Source organism: Alternaria infectoria, assembly GCF_024043175.1.
Source record: "Alternaria infectoria strain BMP 0036 chromosome Unknown scaffold_6, whole genome shotgun sequence".
NCBI classification, from domain to species: Eukaryota; Fungi; Ascomycota; class Dothideomycetes; order Pleosporales; family Pleosporaceae; genus Alternaria; species Alternaria infectoria.
In genome coordinates this window covers 83,063-98,794 of record NW_026250695.1, presented here as the reverse complement: position 1 = coordinate 98,794, position 15,732 = coordinate 83,063, and the positions used below count along the sequence as shown (strand labels likewise).

Below are 15,732 nucleotides of genomic sequence, written 5' to 3'. Positions count from 1 at the left end.
AAACTCCGGTTGGCACCCTTGCAATGATCGTTTTCGCTTACGGAAAACCGGATCCTGGGTGTCACATGCATACTGACGCTATGTCTCGCGAGTCGTGTACGTGTTCTGGCCGTAGCAACTACGAAAAATATATTATTTTCGAGCATTGATATCGTTCTCATACTCAACTGTATTGATCTAAGAGGTTGCGGGATGATGCAGGGTCCTTTTAGTCGCACTGGTAGCTAGCGGCGGCGGGTACCTGACTTAGCGTCTCTTCACGTTCCGCCTAGTACTGCTGGTTTGACGCTTATCGTCTCATCTCAAGTCGATATGGTTGGTATACCGACATTCTGCTCGGGGCCTTGAACACGCCTGCAGCATGATTGTGAAGATCATACACTGTCTGCCAGTCGAGAACTTTGGTTGAGGTGTTGCTTTTTCACATTCCTTCTAACATCTATGACGACATCCGTCCCTCCATGGACCTCAAAGACCGAGAGGGGTCGATCACCACCCTAAGCGCTTATGAATTGTCTTCGAGGTATGTGTCCAAATGATACAACAACGGTCCGTGTTCCTCCTTCAACGCAGCCGTCGCTAGCTCACTCAAGAACCGTTTGGGCAAATCATCGCACTGAAGTAAACCATGGCGTCCGAGACCGCACCAACTATGAACAAGTAGCTCCCTCATTAGATCCCCAGCTACTGTACCTTCGTAGATAATCTTTATACACTCTGGGCCAGGGTTTGTGTGAACAACGTACCCATAAGATTCACGGAAGGAGATCTGCTCATACAGTGCCTGAGTTGCCAGATTACGAGTGTGTAGATCGAGCAGCAATTCAGCTATCACGTATACGTGACATATACGTTCAAGAACGCTCGAGTCATCCTTGAGCGTGATGCGATTCGTATAGACGGCTTCCAAATAGTGCTCAACATCTTCTGATCTCAGCTCAGGGTTTAGATCGTAAAGATTGATAGTCTTCGCGTCAGAGTTGTTCCATCTGCCACTAAGCGCGTTGGCGAAGAACTTGGATCGCGACGTTATGATGGACTGGTGAACAAACAGTTCTGAACGCTGAGACTCAGGCCCAACGAGAACTTTGATGAGAGGCGAGGAAATGAATCTGGGATGCTGTCAGTAGTGGTATAAATCGAATGGCTGTTAGGACTTAGACCCGTCGACACCTAGTCTTAGTACTTTGACGGGTGTGTCTGAAGTTATGGGTGAAGATGTGTCTGAAGATGTGTCTGAAGCTCTCTGTGATTCCGTTGACATGGTGTTCGTAGAAAGGCAGCAAGGTTGTTAAGTCAAGTAGAGAGCTCTTTCGTAAGAAAAAGAGGAAGATGAGAACAATTATCGGTATTAGAGTTGGATAGCGTTTTCTTTGTGAGATCTAGCTTGACAAACTCTTCGATCCTGTCACTAATCACTCGGCGGCTTGATCACCTGAGGTACGATCTCAACCCAATAACCCTGATAGCCGTTAGTATGCCGTATCTCTCATGCATTTGCTTCCACTAGTTGGCGTTCACTTACATCCGGATCCTTCACGAAAGCGAGCTGTTTGAAGACATGCTTGTAGCCGTCTTGTACTGTTCCGTGCTTTCCTTCCACAGCCTCCGCGGGTAAACCCATCTGCTCTTCTTTCGCCTCATCCAGCGGCTTGATGACTTCGTAGCCAAAGCTTTTGATCCTTTCCAGTGCTTCAGCGACGTCGGGTACTGTGAATCCAATGTGACCGAAGCCGATTCCCGCCGAATTAGAATAGTCATTGCCAGAAGTATACGGCGTAGACGCGTCTGCGGGGATGTGGTACAGCTCTAGTAACCCCTTTGAGGTACCGAGGGTGGACATACCTGTAAACATTTTAGTATTCTGTCGGAGTTATGGGTAAATGTGTGTACCTACCACTATCTCGTGGTCCTAGGTAGTAAATGGTAAATGGACCAGCATTGAAGATGAACACAACGTGCATGCCCAAACAGTCACAATAGAACTTCAAACTCTTTTCTGGGTCTTTGATACGCGTCATGAGATGATTGAGGCGGTACTCGGCAGTTGATGGTGAGCTTGGCCGTGGAGGAGGAACGATGTGCTTGCCGACCTCGTATGGTCCTCGTGGATAGTTTTCGCTGGAAGACGCCATGACTGTGTTGTTGAACTATACCCTCTTCCACAGCTTGCGTCTCTTGAGCAACCTCTCCGACATTCATAACTACTTATATGTCATTATAGTTTACTAGTCTCAGTAGCCACATGTGGGGCATGTGGGGTAAGTTGGCGGCCTTGAAATCCTAAGAACAGGTGCTGGTTGGATACTGTGCTTCTTCTCTGGATGCTGCACACTTTACATGCAGCGCGCCTAGAGAAGATGTTGATTTGCTTATTGGGAAAAGGGTGGCGCTTTCAGCTACACCCAAAGTACGCGTCACACTAGATAGTGGCGTTGATGAAAAGGAAGAACACACAGATGTGATTGGGAATACTTTCGGCTGAGCATTCTTCTCGATAAGTTTATCATCCCAGAATGATATCTCGGCGACTACCGGGAAAGCACAGGCGAGGATGTAGCTCAGTCCTTTCGCCGGAATCTACGCTGCGGACAGACATGACCCCTATGCGCTCCGTCATTCCGTCTCTAGTACGCGTAACCAGAACGTAATCTTTGCATATGACTATGCCCGCGAATAGGTGATTGCAGAGCGAGTAATGTAACTCATCGTCGACATCACTCGTGACATCCAATAGCCATTCATGATCCTCAAAACTGCGCTCGCCAGAGCCGGAGATCATCTCAATAGTACCGCGTGCTGCGTAAATTGCGTCTTTGTATGTGCTGGTCGGACGATCAAAGATGTGTGAATGACGCCGCCGTTTCGTTGGGATGTAGGCGAATCGAAGGTAGAGAACCTCAGCAACTATGCGCAACTGATAAGTGTAATCGAGCGCAAGATTACCGTCATTCTCGAAAGCCATCTTCACCATTTCTTCCGTCAGAGGTTCATCTGTTCCATCAAACTTCACTACATGGAGTTCCACTGGCAGTATATTGTCCCAGGTCAATGGGGATGTGCATGGCCACAAAACAGGAGCGATCCAGCCCGCCCAGGACCAGCTAGGAAAGCCTTCTCGCCGGGTAATTTTCGTGGATGTTTCCGGATTGACGACCCAGCATAGTTCCCGGCAAAACGCAGCATTGAGCTGATGTTTCACATCATCACATTGAACCCCGTGAGCCCAAAGATGAGACCACATCCTAGACCTGGATTGGATCTCGGTACAGGCAGTCATGGTATACGGTATGCCCCAATACTGATAACACGGGTTGTCTTGCGTAGAGAACGACTGGAAGAGGCCACTCATTGCGTTTAGAACGTCCGATTGATAGCTCAATGCTCGTTTTGTATAGCGTACGATATGCTCGTGGAAAGGATCGTCCCAAGTGCTTCGTATATAGGCACTGCTCCGCCCGCTAAACAACTCTGCTGAGCCAGATGAGTTTTCCGTGGTGACTGATTCGAAACAGCTCATTGTGTTGCACTCGAAGACAACCTGCTCCTCAGTGAAGATGAGCTGCAGGCGTGAGTAAAACTCCTCTTGATACGTCCTGCACGGTAAGAGTTAATGGTCAGTACTGATGAACACGTATAGACAAGGTAACTCACCAAGCTCTTTGGGACCAAGGTGATTCGCGAATGGGTGTTTTGAAGTCGTCTAGCCCTGCTACCCATGTCGTGCCATTCAATTGAATGGAAGGAGGCGTAGTCCGACTTCGACCACCAACACCGGGTAGTCCATGATCGGAGTGGTCACCAGCTGCAGCAACGATGGTCACTGCTGCCGCCGAATAGATCATGGCCATCATAGATAGCTGGCTTTGTAGCTGATGCGGATCCGACTGCTGGTCGAAACAATATCTTGGCGGTCATAGTCAGCATATGTCCAACATGTTCTTCTGACGTGAATCCTACGCACTTATCGCACCACAGATATCGGTAGCCAAGCTTAAGGGTGACCTTCATTGCATCCTTGATCGTTTCTGGCAGATTCAACAAGCTCTCCGTAGCAGTGCCACAGCCAAGGACACTGTCATGTTTATTGGAAACTGATGGTTTACCCCAAACGTAGCTAAGTGCAACATACTCCGCACCTGGAAGTGCCACGATTATCTTGGATGCCCTGCAGTCGATGACTTTGAGTGCAGTTCTTCCTGGAGCCCATAGCTGAGAAGTCTTGCCTTGATGGGAACATGCATCTCCATGGTAGGTCTTACAGTGCGTAATCCACTTACGTAGCAAAGGATAGTCAATGAGGTTCTTCGGTAGTGTACGGAATCGCAGGTTCTCATGTCCGGACTCTGGGAGAATGAAGCGGGAGACAGTGGAATCCTCTGATTGGACGTAGTAGTTCCGGAACGAGAAATCGCGAGGTCCTCCAACTGTTGAAGGTCCTTGATAGTCCAAGAGCCGAAAACGGGCTGATGTCCTAACGGTAGATGACGAACACTTTCCGTGTATTATAGCAGCAAAGAATAGACACAGCGGGCACTTGGAACCGTTCCTGACCACTAGCCTCTCGTTGCAGACACCAACTGGAACAGTAAGACGAGGTGCCAAGTTTTTGCATTGCATACAGAGAGTCGGAACTCTCGATTCCCTTGGAAGATCGGTATTTCGTGCAGAGGCAATGGCGTTCATGATGTTAGCGTTTCGGCAGAGGCGGCGCAATATCTATGACGTCTAGAATAGGGAGACGTGCCCTTCTTATGTCAAAAGCCCATAGCTATTCTCATGCTATCTGCTGCATGTATGCGTGGCATTGCTGCTCGAAGTGTGGTGGGGTAGGAGGCTCAGTCCCGCGCGTGGACATCAAAGAAGCCCCGAGGCAAGGCAATCAGAACGCGCTAGCAGCCGCCCCGCAAACAAGGGTCCAGCGGCAGTCCAAAGTTTCGAGAAGGAACATTTGCGCCGCCTCAACACCACCACGTTACCGTCAACATGGAGTTCCAAAGAGGAGAGCGCGTAAACTTGAACTTCGATACCGGCGCCGTCGAGAAGCTGGACCAAGAAGAACAGCATGAGCTCCCCATGCCATCATTCCCCACTTTCGTGGGCGACATCCAAGAGCGCGAATCATCACCAGCTAATCCTCCAGTCGCGCCCTCGTTCAAGCCGAATGTGAATGGATTCCCCGCGCACAAGAAACGCGTACCCAGAGTATCGGCATTCAAACAACAACGCGCCGCAAAGGAACAACAAGCTACCGCGCCACCGAAAGCGCCAGCAGTGACGCAGGATGCGCCTAAGCCGCGGAGTGCATTCGGGGTGGACAGGGACGAGGAGCGAAGGGCAATAGATGAGGAGAACAGGCAGACGCTGGCAGCCATGTCAGATGCGGAGATCGAGCAAGAGCGACAAGAGCTCATGTCAAGCCTCAATCCAGCATTGCTGCAGAAGCTGCTCATGCGGTCCAACATTGACCAAGGGAGCAACGAGCAGGACTTTGATACAGAGCCGCCAGCACTAGCAGCTACTGCTACCCCGGCGACTGACGAAGCCAAGCCAGAACCTCAGCCAAAGACCCCAAGCACGAAGAAAGTCTCCTTCGCGGCACCAGAATCCGAAAACGAAATGCCGTCACAGCCAGCATCGTCCTCGATACCCACCGCGCAACCCCCGTCAGACGACAACACCACATCGACAGCCATGCCCGATACGAACGACTCAATACACTTCCCACAACCCCCACAACCACCCGATCTCGACCCAAACGACCCCTCATTCCTAAAGAACCTCCACGAGAAATACTTTCCCACGCTACCCTACGACCCCTCCTCGCTATCATGGATGTCGCCCATCGATCCATCAGACAGAAAATCGCCCTACCACCCCTCGCAAACCGCTCTCAACCCTGCCGAACTCCGCTTCGATTTCTCGGGCAACTTGCTAGCGCCCAGCGTCGCACGATCAATACCAACCGACCTGGGCCTTCACCACCATGCCGAAGCTCCCGAGGCAGCAGGCTACACCATCCCCGAACTCGCAGTTACAGCGCGGAGTAAAGTCGCGAGTCAACGGTGCATCGCATACCAAACACTAGGTCGTATCCTATACAGACTGGGGAGAGGAGAATTCGGTGTTGAGAGCACGGAACAAACGACTGATGGGCCGGCTAAGGTAGCCAAGAACCCAGAGGTGGAGGAAGACGAGGATGGAGAGGAGTGGGTGGAAGAGGATGTTGGCAGTGCCATTGCAGGCGGACTTTGGCAGTGCGTTGAAGAAGGGCGGGTGATTGAGACGTTGACGGAAGAGGCGAATAAGGAGAGGGGTCATCTGACTGCTCGCACGTTTGCTCAGGAGGCGCTGTGGAATTGGCGTAGGGGCGGTGGGAGGAAGAGACAGGCTGTGTGAGCTTCACAATGCAAGTAAGACGACGGATGTATCACATAGATGTATGATATCACGAGAATTCCCCATATGAGTTCGAACTCATCGTTATGCATTACCCGTATTCTATTCATGCCTCATTACCGATACCAAGATGCTTGTCAGCACGACTCATCAGTATCACAGCATACGCTCAACGTAGCTCAAGTCGGCTCGCACATCGCGGGCCCACATCCGGTTGATCGGTCTGTCCAAAGCCTTCATAGTTTTTGCCCCTCTTGGGCGGAGACTCCAATCGAACCCCCTTTCTCTTTGCCGGAGGAGTAATGCTAATAGAAGAGTCTAATCAGCAACCGGTAACTTGGAAAGAGGAAGATAGGAGCAGGGGCTCAGAATAGAAGAGAGCTTACTCCTTCTCCACTCCGTCGATGACAGGCACATCCTTCAAGTCTACCGGCTCCAACGCGGGCATCTCATCGTTAGAATCGTCGTCGAAAGTAACATCCTTCATCTCAATATCCTTCTGGGTATCCTCCTCGGTCTTCTCAGGCTGGCGGCACACAGCCTCGGTATAGTCGTCCACAAGATCGGCTCTTATGTACACGACACCTGTGCTGACCTTCGGGCGGTGTGCCTCCTCCTTGTCGAGCACTACGCTCTCCTGCTCGACTTGATCTACATTCTCGTCGTTGTAGACTCTCCACTCGTCCTTGTGGAAGTCGTAGATGTAAATCCAGTAATGACCACTTCTGACGTCACCGCGGTGGGTAAAGACAGCATGGAGACGGTAGGGCACGGAGTTGCAGTCCTCGAAGACTGTGTCGATTTTGGATTCCAGCAATGTTATCTGGTCGTCGATGCCTGACAGATCGGCAGCGAGGTCGGCGGCACGGGTGTGGAGCGTATCAGAGAGTTCTGGAGGTGGAGTCGGGAGGAAGTCCTGTGACGAACTCGGTTGTTCATGCTCTGACTTCTCTGTGGCCAGACTGTTGACAAAGTCGCTCGTTGCCTCTAGACATTCAGGGAGGTTCAAGCCCTCAATGCCTGTTGTCTGTAGCTTTGTCCTCTTAGCATCTAGCTCTCGCAACTCTTTCTGTTTTGCCCATTGCGCTTTGCGAAGCTCTAGCAGCCGCGCTTCGCTTAGTGTCGGTGTTCTCGCCAAGTAACGATCCATATACATCGTTTTCTCCAGGCCGATGTGCGAGTGGTCGTATACAGGCTTGCCCTCCTTGAACTGTAGCCGCTTCACGTTTATGATCTGGATGGGCGCAGCCTTTTCAACGTAATCGTATCGCATACCGCCACCATCCGCTATCTCACCCAAACCGAAGTCTTCGTCCAGGGTGGCATAGAGTGAGCGGTCTCGTTGTCCAGTGGCGACAAGAAAATGGTCTCGAAGCTCTTGAACCTTCTGCACACCGTCTGACTTTTCCATTACTGTGGTGACGTCGCCGAAGAACAGGTTCTTGATGGCGTCTCCTTGCTCACCTTCGCGCAGAATGCTGTCACCTGTTATGGCACAGGAAATGAGATCAAATATGTTCGACATGACTTCTGCTGCATCCTGTTGTCGAGCGCTCTCCTCAATCCTACCAATTCTCGATATCGATTGGACAGCAGGCTTGATGGCCGGTTTAGGGTCTGCCCGTGGTGGGATTGGCGGAGGCCGTGTTGGTGGGGCAGGCACATCGCCCTCGCTCTTGCCTGCTGCAACGTCGTCGTTCATGACAGAATCAGCAGGTGTAATCGGCGCCGCATCAGCATTCTCCATGACCGAGTCTGTAGGATTTGTGTTGTCGCCAGTCACGGCTGAGCCGGCTGGAGCTTCTGCAGGAGCGGACTGCATCACAGCAGGTGGAAGCATCGGTCCACTAACCGCAGCTCCATCAATCGTGCCCAAGCCTGCGCCGTCGGTAGTGTTTACTGGTGGTGACTCCACTGGATCCGCGGGATTGTCTGATTTGCATAGTGCGAGTGAAGCGAGGTCTATGGCAGGCTGTACCGTGTCTGTGGATGCGGTGATCATGCGCTCAAACAAAGTCCGCAACTCCCGGACGACTACGCGAGGTTAGCATCGATCTCAAGTAACGAAAGACATACTGACACTTCTGTGCCGTCAAAACCCTTTCGGCTGTGACCCACATGCGCCCAACTTTCTTGTTTTTCAAGCTTTCTGGAGAGAGATCTTGTAGGTATTTCTCGCAATTAAGAATGAGATCTCTCAAGGGCTTGATGGTGAACAGGAATTGGAGAACGCTGTTGAGATAGCAGGTATTACCGATATTGCGGAGCCCAACCGGCCATGAATCGAGGGGGTATTTGTTCCTTCTGGCTGGGGAGGGGTTGACGTGGTTGTCGCCAAACCTCTGTGACTGGTCGTTCTCGATAAGTTTATACGCTGTCTCCATGCGCGCTCGTTCGCTGGAGCCAATATCGTAAGTGCTGACTAGAGAGCCCAAAACTGCAAGTTCGAGCTTGACGGTCCTGTCTGGTTGCTGGAAAAGGGCGTAGGCTTCACCGAGGTCCATTTCAGGCTCGCTCATTGCCCCGAATTTGGCGAACTGTCGCAGTCGTTCGCTGTTGCGCGCATCTGCTATGATATCCAGGGCTTTCCTTGCGGTTTCTATGCTTGCGGGGCTGTCCTGAGTCTATTTGAGTGTTAGCAATCGTCAGAACAACAAACAAGTCATGTCGGAACCCGACGTGCACGGTACCTTTAGCGAATACATGGTCGGGATGAAATCGTCGGCTACACCAAGCTCAAGATCGAAGAACGCCATGGCCTGCTCGTACGTCTCGATAGACCCAGAAGCCTCTGACCGTATCCTGTCGCTGTCACGCACGTCTCCGAGAACTCGCAGTTGCTTTCGTGCCTCCTCAGCCTGTATAACGCTGACATCGGCTAGCCGCGACCGGAAACATCCTATGATATGATCGTCGCCTATCACGTTTGCGTGGGTTGGATCAATCCCAAAGTACTGGTAGGCACGCTCGGTATCGCGTTTGCTAGTGAGACCCTGTGAGGCCAACAAAGCAACCTGCATCTGAAGCATCTCACTTTGGCGACCGGCGGCGAGATCCTGCAAGCATTCGAAGTAGTAAGCCTTGTTCTCGATATCGACAGCGCCTTGTCGAGAGAAGGCGAACAGGATTAAAGCGTCGTCGAAGTCACCGACGGCGCCTAGACTAGCGTAGTAACTACATGTCGTCAGTAAGCAGGAACGCCGGTGAAGGTGAAAGCGGGGCACATACGGGTGATCTTCTTCGTGGTTTGTACTGCGTGTCTCCCGTCCCTTCGCCTTAGCGTCTGTGCAGCTTGTCAGTGTCCACATTGTGTAACAAGCGGGGCGTATATGGACATACAATCCGCGCATGCTAACGCTCTCTCCATATCGACTCGGGACGGTGTGGGATACATGGGCTGGTGTCTGCAGCCCACTCGTTCATTCTCCGGCATGCTAAGTATTAATGTGTTCAGCTCGTAGCGAGCGTCCTCGATCTTGTTGCGCAGCGTCGATTCGAGAGGAGATGCCGCTTCATCGGGCCTAGGGAGATACCAGACTTCTACGATGGCATCCTCTTCCTCTTCCTGGCGGTTCTCGAAGCCCAGGCGCCGTAATATCGAGTCGCAGTCCCTACCGAAGGTCTTGAGAAACTTCTTGTTCAACAATGGGATGCGCGCCTTGCCCTTCGCGGGCTTCAACGAATCTTGTAGGTATGTGTTCAGGTAATCGGGAGCATCGACCTTCCGCGCCATGTTTGCGTCTGCCCGGTCGCCGGCGATCTGTTTCGCTGCTTCCCATCGTCTCCTGAGCTGGGCCTGGTCGGTCAAAGTGACAATGTCCTGCTCCGAGAAGCATGGCGGCTTCATGCTAATGCGTACCCTGACTGAGCACTCGGGCGCAGTGCAGCGGAAAGTGTAGGTGCGCGGGCGCAGCTGAGCCTCGATTCCACCGGTGCCACTCGAGTTGTCTTCTCCTTCGTAGAGGAAGTGGTGCAAGGCATAGTCCTCGTTGCCCTTCCCACACGACTTGATCTTGGTGGCATCGGTGCGGTGGTCGACACGCACATCGACATGCCAGCGACACTTGTTGCAGTATGAGGCGACCTTGTATGTGGTATTCGGGGTTGCGTCTTCGCCTGCAACCGGCAACAGCGACTGTTCAGGCTTGGTGAAGAAGATGTGGCGGCAGTTCCTGAAGGGTACGGCGGCGACTGCTGGGGCTTTGCTGTCATGTTGCGGCGGGGCACTTGTCAACAAGTTCCGGCCGGCCCGTTCTTCGTGTCGCGGATCGTATGTGAAGAGGTCCTGGAGTAGCCGCGGCGCCGTCTTGCCTGCGAGTCGTGGTTAGCACACGCTGGTGGGACGAGGGTGGACAAAGTACCAGGCGCCATAGCTGCTGTGCGCGGTGGGGAGCAATAGTGTGGCTTATACTATGGATGACAGAATGGTGGGTTTACTGGCAGCACAACATGCACGGAGAGATGGGTGGAGAAGGGCGAAGACGGGAGTAGTCGCTACTGTGTGATTGAAGCGTTTACAGACAGAGCATCGTGGGCGGCGACCGCCTAGTAGAAGCACTACAGTGCTAGATTCAGGAAGAACAAGACAGCTAGCCCACGTGAATAGCCCTGACGCATGCAACGACTACGCACAAGAAAACACAAGACCGCAACGGTACAAGCGGCGAGGCACACGGGCTCGCGGCATTCACTGCGACAGCTCGACGACGCGGCGCGCGATGATGCAGCCAGTGCCCGCCCGCCGCTTGAGCCCTGAGCGCCAAGACGCTTATGGTCTGGCGCATCTTCCCGCTGCCGACTTCAACAACGTCCATAGAGCTCCCAAGACGACACCCACGCCCAATTCGCCCGCCATGGCCGACCAATACGTCACCTACCACCCGCGGGACGCTCTCTCCAACACTGCGAACACGACGCTGCAGACCACGGCCGCCGGCGCCATCATTGCCGGTGTCCAGAACACTCTCCGGAAGCAGAATGTCGGAGCCATGGGCATCCTCACCCGGTCGGGAGGCATAATCGCGCTATACGGTCCGTACCAGGTCAATCGCAGGAAAATGCATTAGGACGAAGCTAATTGACGTGTAGCCGGTGTGGGAGCCGCCTACCAATTCACACTGGACGCGACCAGCAACCTGCGACAAAAGGATGACTGCTACAGCGAGGCAGTTGCCGGTTTCGTGGCTGGATGCGGTGTCGGTGTTGCCAGTACGCATGCTCAGGACCAATACATACGCCGGTACTAACACCTCACAGGGCGAAGCCTTCCATTCATGCTCGGTGCCGGAGTATGCTTCTCCACGGTCCTCACTGCCTACCGTTACACTGCTGGAATGCGCGGTATTGGAGACATTCGCGACCAGGTCGACGACGATGGCGAGGTTGAGCGCAGGGAAGAGTTGAAGAAGGTGCGCAGGCGGCCAATGTCCGAGACTCTGCAGCAATTGGGCGAGGGACGAGGTATGTCAAATAAATGCCAGGGCAATCTTGCCGAAGCTGACTTTATCAGGAATCTACGGTCCCGGATACGAGGAGAGGAGGCGGCAACGACTGTTGGAAAAGTACGGCGTCGACGTCAAGGCAGCGCAAGAAGCCGCTTAGAAGCATTACACATTTCCTTGGAGTCACAACAGCAAACACCACAAAACCTGAGCCGCCTCTGGCTCGTGTATATATCTCAACAATCGAAGACTTTATCAAGACTATTCTTCGCCCCTAAGCTCAATGGATAGGATCAGTCTTCCCATCCTAGTTTGCTTCAGACAGCATCGATTGTTGGTTTCTACTATCAGAAGACCGCAATCTAGAATGCTGAGCTCGGGGAGGACTCTCTCATAGTTGCGCCTGATGATGAAAACCATCTCATCGCTTCTGCTGCAGGCCGACTGGTATTGGGCATTGGACAAGAGTTCTTACGCGATGTGCAGAGAGCTTATGACGATCCTCAAATCCCTTCAGTTTGAGACATCTAGTTCTCACAACAGCCATGCCTCGAATATACATACATCTGACAATACACGCGACGCTATTGGTGAAATGCGGGGTAGCGTGCATCCCACCAATTCGATGATGTCGCGTCTTTCGACCGTCAATTTATATCCATCCATAATTGGGATCGATAACACGAAAGCTTCAACATTATTGACCTGTTGCATTGCCAGACGGTTAACCAGGATCGTAGTTCCTGTACTTTACTGGTCTTCACCATGTTGCGGTTTTTCGCGCGCACCATGCGCGTCTCTCTCAACCCCACTAACCAACCCACCGACGCGTGAACATCTCACCGAAGACACTCGTGGCTCCGCCCATAGTAAAAGACGAATATCTCCGAGCTTATACCACGAACCTATATCAGCCTCATCATCGCGACGAGATTTGACGCGCAATGGCCGAATCCAACCTCAAAGAAACCTTCTACCGCCAATTCAACCAAGATGTCGCAAGTCCGTCTCCCACATATCCACCACAGCATGCGCCTTGACTAACACACTCAGCACTTCGCGCGCAAATCGAGAACCTCTCCTCCGTATCCACATCCGGTGGCGAGCGCAACGAAGCAATAGACAACTGCCTCGCAGGCATAAACCGAGTAGCCCTCGATGTCCAGGACGCCTCGAGCTATCTTCCGGCTTACGATCAACGGACGTACAGCGAGGTGCGTCATATGCCAAAAGAAATGCAGCTTTAATAGGGGATGGGAGGCTGACAAGAAAGTGTAGACGATCAAGCGTTTGAGCGAGAAGTTGTCAGAAGTGAGGAATAGCTTCGATCCACCCAAGAAGTTCAGTTTCAAGAACAGGAGGAAGGACATCGCGAAACCAGACGCTGCACTTGATGCATCGAGCGCGAAACCGTCCTCCACATCGGAACAAACACCACCATCACAGCAACAACAGCAGCACGACACAACGCAATACGACTCTTCTCCGTCAGCGCTCTCCTGGAAATCCCACGCCCGTATAACCCTCCCTTCATCTCCCCACGAAACAAGTTCACCGACAGTGTCCCACCTCACCCACTGCATCGTCGATCTCAGTGCTCCAACGAAAGCCAACGCGCCCTTTGCCGCCCTCTACCTCCGCTCCATAAGCTCGTCGCTCATAATAACCGGCCAAGTCGCAGGCGCAATACACATCACCGATGTCTCCAACAGCATCATAGTGACGGCTTGTCGACAGTTTCGCATGCATGGGAGCAAGAACGTGGATGTATATCTACATAGTACGAGTCGGCCGATCTTTGAGGACTGTGAGGGCCTGAGGTTTGCGCCGTTGCCTGGTGTATATGTTAGTCCTCTCTTAGTACTTGCAGTATTTGCAGTGTAAATTTCGCTAACGACCGTATAGACGACATCGGAGATCGAACAATCGCCAAATCAGTGGGATCAAATCGACGACTTCAAGTGGTTGAAGGCCGAGCCAAGTCCGCACTTCAGTCTGCTACCTGAAGCCGAGCGCATTTCTGAAGACGCGTGGAATGAGAGCATACCCGGGGACGAGATCGAGAGCCCGGATGATACCCTGAAGGCCTTCAGTGTACGGTGACGGAAACCGACCATCAACACAGCCATGTAACAGGTCTCTCAACCTTGGCGTACGCTCTAGCCACTGCGGCTTTCTGGCTTCTTTCAATCATAACACATTCTGAGAAGACATCACAGTGCAAGGAAGAGCTTTGTTAATGGCCGAAGTAAAAAGTGTTGTATATTACATGCATGCTGATCTGTTGCGGCCGTGTAACTGGTAGTACATGTGAGGAAAACCCTGTCTGGCTTAAAGAACACTCCCTAAAAAGATCATACCACTTCCCTTAACCTCGTCAGACCCACAGTGTAGGTATGCGGACAGAGTTGGAGCGCTCCATGCTAAACGCTATACGCGATGCAAGAATGTCTCACCATGTCGACCTCCTTCAACAACAGCGCATCTCCTTCACGACAGAAAGAGACCGATGAGAGAACCACGCTTTGGCTTATGCGAAGTGAGCGAAGACGAGAGCGACGACAATAGCCGCGAGGGAACTCTTTCCGGCACCGACGATATGGCCGGTGTTGATGGGCACTTCGATGTAGCTGGGGTAGGGGGCAACAATCGTGCCGTTGATGCCGCCAGATGGGTAGGGATAACTGCAAAGACCGGTCAGTGAATGTAGAAAGTATGAAGAATCAGTAAGACGTACCCAGATCCGGAGGGACCACCAGAGATACCTGAAGGGACGCTGGTCGGGATAGCTTGCGTATTCGTGTTGGTGTTGGTGTCATTGCCAGGCACGTCTGAAGGTCCTGCCGTGATGTACGAAATGAGAGTCTGTGTCTGATAGCTCGTAATCCTAATAGTGCTATCGATGACCGTGGATACAGGACCTGTTGTGGGCGAGGGGCTTGGATAACCAGGAGTAGTAGACCATGACGCTGAGTACGTGCCAGGGGCGGTACCCGAGGACCCTGTGGCGGTAGAAGACGTAGACTCTCCGCCTGTGTATGTCGGAGCAGCTTCGATAGAGCTTCCAGGTGGGGCAAAGTAGTTGCTTGATGAAGGTCCGACTGAAGGGCTTCCAGAGGGTATAGCAGAGCTGGCACCCGGGTAAGAAGCTGTAAGAGAAGTAGGTACAGCATCCGTGTTGGACCTTGTCAGTGCAGTTGAGCTACCTGATGGCACGAGGTATCCACTGGAAGACGGTCCAGCAGGGCGAGATGGGGTAGCCGAGTAGCTCGATGACACTGTTGGTCCACTTGGGTATGGACTTGCGGGCGATGAAACTGTGATGGAAGTCGGTACGGCATCTGTGATAGAGCTTGATAACCCAGCTGAGATAGCTGGCGGCACGACATAGCCACTCGACATTGAGCCGGTGGAGGCGGCTCCCGGAGACGTGGGCACATAATCCGTATTGCTGCTCGGTGGCGCGGATGAGCCGGACGGTACGTAGCCTGGTGTTGAAGGAGTGGCTGGGTTACCAGAGCTTGGCCCTGACAAGGTGGTACCTATGGACGTAGGAACTGCATCGGTATTGCTGACGGGTGGAGTTGCTGAGCTGGCTGGGAAAGTAGAGCCGGTGTATGACATGCTTGAGACCGCTGAGCTACCAGGGTTCACGGGACCTGGGTTAGTGGGTGATGAGACCAGCGAGCTGCCCGGAGGTGCGACATATCCACTTGAAGAGCCAATGGAACTAGGCCCAGCTGATGAAGCGGGATATGAATTGCTAATGGCGTTGGTGTTGGTAGATGAAGGAACCACAACGACACTGCTTGCTCCAGTCGAAGGCAATACATCTGTGACGATGGTGACTCCAGTGCTTGGAGATCCTGATGGAAGCACCACACTCACGCTA

General features: G+C 52.6%; 6 protein-coding genes across 6 annotated transcripts; 3 read left to right on the top strand and 3 right to left on the bottom strand.

Annotated features, from left to right (window-relative positions):
- Positions 1 to 505: 505 nt before the first annotated feature.
- Positions 506 to 1,264, bottom strand: J4E92_004319 (uncharacterized protein; the record flags this gene model as incomplete). Its single annotated transcript, XM_051495709.1, has 3 exons — positions 506 to 650; positions 747 to 1,112; positions 1,164 to 1,264. 3 exons carry the CDS (start codon positions 1,262 to 1,264, stop codon positions 506 to 508), a joined length of 612 nt encoding a protein of 203 aa, XP_051353549.1.
- A 225-nt stretch (positions 1,265 to 1,489) lies between these two features.
- On the bottom strand, positions 1,490 to 2,135 carry J4E92_004318 (uncharacterized protein; the record flags this gene model as incomplete). The annotated part of the gene is made up of 2 exons (XM_051495708.1): positions 1,490 to 1,845; positions 1,898 to 2,135. The coding sequence occupies 2 exons, from the start codon at positions 2,133 to 2,135 to the stop codon at positions 1,490 to 1,492; spliced, it is 594 nt and encodes a 197-aa protein (XP_051353548.1).
- A 2,851-nt stretch (positions 2,136 to 4,986) lies between these two features.
- Positions 4,987 to 6,399, top strand: J4E92_004317 (uncharacterized protein; the record flags this gene model as incomplete). The annotated part of the gene is made up of 1 exon (XM_051495707.1): positions 4,987 to 6,399. The coding sequence occupies one exon, from the start codon at positions 4,987 to 4,989 to the stop codon at positions 6,397 to 6,399; it is 1,413 nt and encodes a 470-aa protein (XP_051353547.1).
- A 382-nt stretch (positions 6,400 to 6,781) lies between these two features.
- On the bottom strand, positions 6,782 to 10,770 carry J4E92_004316 (uncharacterized protein; the record flags this gene model as incomplete). The annotated part of the gene is made up of 6 exons (XM_051495706.1): positions 6,782 to 8,433; positions 8,480 to 9,023; positions 9,090 to 9,573; positions 9,628 to 9,682; positions 9,739 to 10,710; positions 10,761 to 10,770. The coding sequence occupies 6 exons, from the start codon at positions 10,768 to 10,770 to the stop codon at positions 6,782 to 6,784; spliced, it is 3,717 nt and encodes a 1,238-aa protein (XP_051353546.1).
- Positions 10,771 to 11,252: 482 nt separating this feature from the next.
- J4E92_004315 (uncharacterized protein) lies at positions 11,253 to 12,000 on the top strand (the record flags this gene model as incomplete). Its single annotated transcript, XM_051495705.1, has 4 exons — positions 11,253 to 11,430; positions 11,488 to 11,607; positions 11,656 to 11,859; positions 11,909 to 12,000. The coding sequence occupies 4 exons, from the start codon at positions 11,253 to 11,255 to the stop codon at positions 11,998 to 12,000; spliced, it is 594 nt and encodes a 197-aa protein (XP_051353545.1).
- A 784-nt stretch (positions 12,001 to 12,784) lies between these two features.
- J4E92_004314 (uncharacterized protein) lies at positions 12,785 to 13,943 on the top strand (the record flags this gene model as incomplete). Its single annotated transcript, XM_051495704.1, has 4 exons — positions 12,785 to 12,842; positions 12,894 to 13,054; positions 13,119 to 13,685; positions 13,746 to 13,943. 4 exons carry the CDS (start codon positions 12,785 to 12,787, stop codon positions 13,941 to 13,943), a joined length of 984 nt encoding a protein of 327 aa, XP_051353544.1.
- Positions 13,944 to 15,732: the final 1,789 nt, after the last annotated feature.